This window comes from Lepidochelys kempii, chromosome 11, assembly GCF_965140285.1.
Source record: "Lepidochelys kempii isolate rLepKem1 chromosome 11, rLepKem1.hap1, whole genome shotgun sequence".
Lineage (NCBI taxonomy): Eukaryota > Metazoa > Chordata > Testudines > Cheloniidae > Lepidochelys > Lepidochelys kempii.
This window is the reverse complement of record NC_136390.1, coordinates 69,560,294-69,564,125: the sequence shown is the minus strand read 5'-3', so window position 1 is coordinate 69,564,125 and position 3,832 is coordinate 69,560,294. Positions and strand designations below refer to the sequence as shown.

General features: G+C 53.2%; 1 protein-coding gene across 1 annotated transcript; it reads left to right on the top strand.

Moving 5' to 3' along the window:
* The first annotated feature begins 276 nt into the window (after positions 1-276).
* On the top strand, positions 277-3,487 carry PRLH (prolactin releasing hormone). The gene is made up of 2 exons (XM_073304771.1): positions 277-376; positions 3,257-3,487. The coding sequence occupies exons 1-2, from the start codon at positions 277-279 to the stop codon at positions 3,418-3,420; spliced, it is 264 nt and encodes an 87-aa protein (XP_073160872.1). The 3' UTR covers positions 3,421-3,487.
* Positions 3,488-3,832: the final 345 nt, after the last annotated feature.

Below are 3,832 nucleotides of genomic sequence, written 5' to 3'. Positions count from 1 at the left end.
AGTGAGCTGTAGCTCACGAAAGCTTATGCTCAAATAAATTGGTTAGTCTCTAAGGTGCCACAAGTACTCCTTTTCTTTCCAGGAACAGCTGTAATTCCTGTTATAGTCCTGACATCAGTGGGTGTCTCTCAGGCGAGTGGATTCATTCGCTCACACCACCCCCAGCCCACCCAAGAGGACCGTCTGATTAACTCTCCGGGTCTCTGTTTCTGCAGGCTGGGCTCACACCTTGCTAAATTCCGGCACCAGCCACAATCCTTGGGGGAGCTGAAGGGAATGAAACTGCTGGCTGCCTGCTTCATGTACCTGCTGCTCACCTGTCTGACCCTGCCCAAAGTCGAATGCCGACTCCATGAGCGATCCATGGAAATCAGGAGTAAGTCTCTGGAACTGCAGCAGCCAGGCCAGCTCCGCAGCTGGTGCAGACTGGCGCAGAGCCGCCCCAAATGGCCATGCTGCCCATTATCATTGCCCTCCCCCCGATAATTGGATCCCTGTACCTCCCCGGGCACACTGACCACAGCTGGGTGTGGTCCTTGCATGGAAGAAGCAGGGTCCCCTTGCACACATGCACCCGCCCATGTAAGGACCTGTCCCAACCAGACCCCAAACAGATGAAGTTGTTCAAATGCAACAAAAGTTTCTGAAAAGGTTACGGCTGTAATGATTGCTAGCCACTGTGTGCTCAGTTCTGTGTAGTCGCGCCCTCTGCCTGTGAACGTGCAACATTACAGGTTACGACCAGGCTACAAGGCTGCAGCGTGAGGTGGCTGAGCTTTCTGTCCTTTTATTATCCAGGCTTTGTTCTTGTCCCTCCAAAATCCCCATAGCTTCCCCCTGCTGCCTCTCTGCATTTTCCCTCTCATCTTCTGCAACCCAATCCATTCTCCCCCACCCAGCCACTCCCACTCTGGCTCAGTCCAGGAGCTGGACTTCAAAACGGTCCTTTTAGATTTATTAGCAGTGGACTTTAGACACTCTAAAACAAATCTTTACAGCTTTTAACCCCCTTCCTCCCGGGCTGTTCTCCCCAGCAAGGCCTACAAAATGAAACAGCCGGCGTTTCCTGGCCCAGCCGCGTTGCAGGTTCAATGAGCCAGGAAAGTGCTAAAGGAACTTTCCAGACAGCTGAACTTAAAAACTTGCAGCTTTTAATCAGCCTGTCCAGAAAATCTCTTCCTATCACGTGCGTTACGGCAGCACTGCTGAGGCACCCAACTAAGCACCAGGCCCACCCCTGGCAATAACAGACAGCCCTTCCCTAATGAGTTTGCAATATAAACAGACAAGACACAGGGGCGGTGACTTTCTCAAGGTCACAGGCAGGATTAGAACCCAGCTCTCCTGACTCCCCAGCCAACCTGAATTCGCTTGATCCAATGGAATTGCCTGGTGCTCTTGTGGTGGGACACACCATGCTGTCGGCACTCTCAGGATGACTGGGGCGCACGTGCTCAAGTGAGTCATTGCAGAGCAAGAGAACAAAGCACATGGGCCAGATTCTCAGCGGCTATGAATCAGCGGTGCCTCATTGATTTCAAAGGATCTGCTCCAAGCCGAGAAGGTGACCCTTGGTTCCTGTCACCCCAGCAAGGCCCTGTTTGTGCTGCGTGGCTCAGGGTGCCTGCTGTTGGTTTTTAGCAGGGGCCGTGAAAGGGGCTGGATGGCAGCCCCTGGAGAATCGAGTCCTGTGCTTCTCCACAGGCCAGGCACAATGGGAACCAGACAGGGGAAGAGGGTTGCTGCGTGGGGAGGAGGCAATTCAGCCCCACTGCCCTTGACTGGTTGCACTCCTGGGCCTGTCCCAAGGAAGGCATTAACTGTGGTGCTTTGGGGATGTGACCGCTGCTATCCGCTAGGGAGCTGACGCTGCATCAACTCCCATTACCGTCCACAGGTGCTCAACACCCGCAGGATCAGGCCCGTGGGCCTGACCTGTGACATCACACTCATTTCCTACATGCCTCCAGACGGCGTCACGGTCCCGGTGACAGGACTCGGCCCAAGACTCAGGGGTGGCCAGAAATGCCACATCTGCAGAAACGCCACCGCGCACCACTGGGGCCGTCTTCACCGCAGCGTTAACTCGCGCTACTCACGCTCAGCTGACTCCGCGAGCGAGAGAGCCGAGCTCGAGTGAGTGCGGCCCCTCTGCCAAATAACAGGCTAGCTGCTGGGTCCACGCTGGCGCTGCATTCATGCACGGGGGGCACCCAGACCTCAGGGGTGCATCGCTCGAGCCTCTCTAGGAGTCTTTCACAGTGAATTGCAGGGTAACGTGTCAGGCCTTTCTGGGCACCCGGGACTCGAGTGACACCGTGGCCACACTGCACAGGGGGTGTGTTAGCAGCCGCTGGGTTGTGCTAACTCGAGCTGTAGCCCGGACCCCCTGCCAGACCAGCCAACCAGCCAACATGAATGAAAAGCACCGCGGTGCTCAAGGGACGGGCTTGTGTGTGTCTGGGGAGGAGCTGGGCTGAGGCAACACGTGTGTTATAACGCCAGTTAACTCTGCAGTGAGGCCAAGCCCATGAGCGTGGGGCACTGGCCACACCTGAGCGGTGGGCACGAGCTCACACTGTTTCCTCAGCACTGGCCATCTCCCAAACATGCAGGTCTACCTGTAAACCTGGGGGATTGGTGGTTCAAAAGTTGAGCCAGGTTCACCACCACACACTGACCTGGGCAGGGTTTGAACTGGAGACACCAAGCTGAAAGGCTACATGGCCCATTCCCAGTGCCCTGAGTCACCCAGTCCCTCCTCTGCAAAGCTACCCCCTTCCCTCCTTCATTATTGTGCAAAAGACATTGTCATTTTAAAATAAGCAAAGGCCACACCGCCTGCTCACTACAGGCAATGACAAGGTAGGTACAACCCACTGGCAAGTGTATGTTACAGGTCTGGGCCTGAGCCACAGAAGATATGAGGGACAGTTCATTGGCCTGCTGAACCCAGGGTTGTGAGTTCAATCCTTGAGGGGGGCCATTTAGGGATCTGGGGCAAAAAATTGGGGATTGGTCCTGCTTTGAGCAGGGGGGTTGAACTAGATGACCTCCTGAGGTCCCTTCCAACCCTGATATTCTATGATTCGATCACAGCCCATAGCTACGGAGCTTTAACTCCAGCTAGACCAGCCCATGCTTTTAGCTCTGGAAGTCCCTGCTTCACAATCCCAAGAAGGTGGCTGTGACACATGCTCAGGAGAAATATTCCTCGGCCTCATGTTCTAAATACTTCCTGGCCTTTGCCTTCTAGACCCTGATATCGACCCTTCCTGGTACACGGGGCGTGGGATCAGACCCGTGGGACGGTTTGGCCGGAGGAGAGCAGTCGTGGAGAGCTCCCGGAAGTCGGGCTATGGACACAGGCAAGCTTGCTTCCCTCTGGAAGAAAGCAGTGAATCCATTCAAGATGAATGAAATGGCTAAGACAAAGAATGAATTTGAGTGATGATAAGAAAAGACCCTTCTCCTCTCTTCCTTCCACATCCCAGCCTCTTTTCTAGGCAAATGAAAATGTTTGGTCTCATTTCAATGTATCTTTGTGGCTATAAAATATAGAAACCAAAGAGCAGTTGGTAACTCCAGTATTTTTGCAGACAATTTCCCTCTTGTCTGTTTTTTCTTTTTCTCTCCCCTGTTCCCCATTTGTCCCCCATTTCTGGCTTTTGCTCTCAGTCTAAGATGATTTACACCAGAAAATTGCTGGGGGAAAGAAATACAAATTCCCATGTTAATTCTCTTCCTAGAACATGGGCTCTTTTATCCAAACCAAAATAATAATAAAAAAAAAATCAAGAAACCGAGCCCTGCACGTCTGATGTGACTTTAA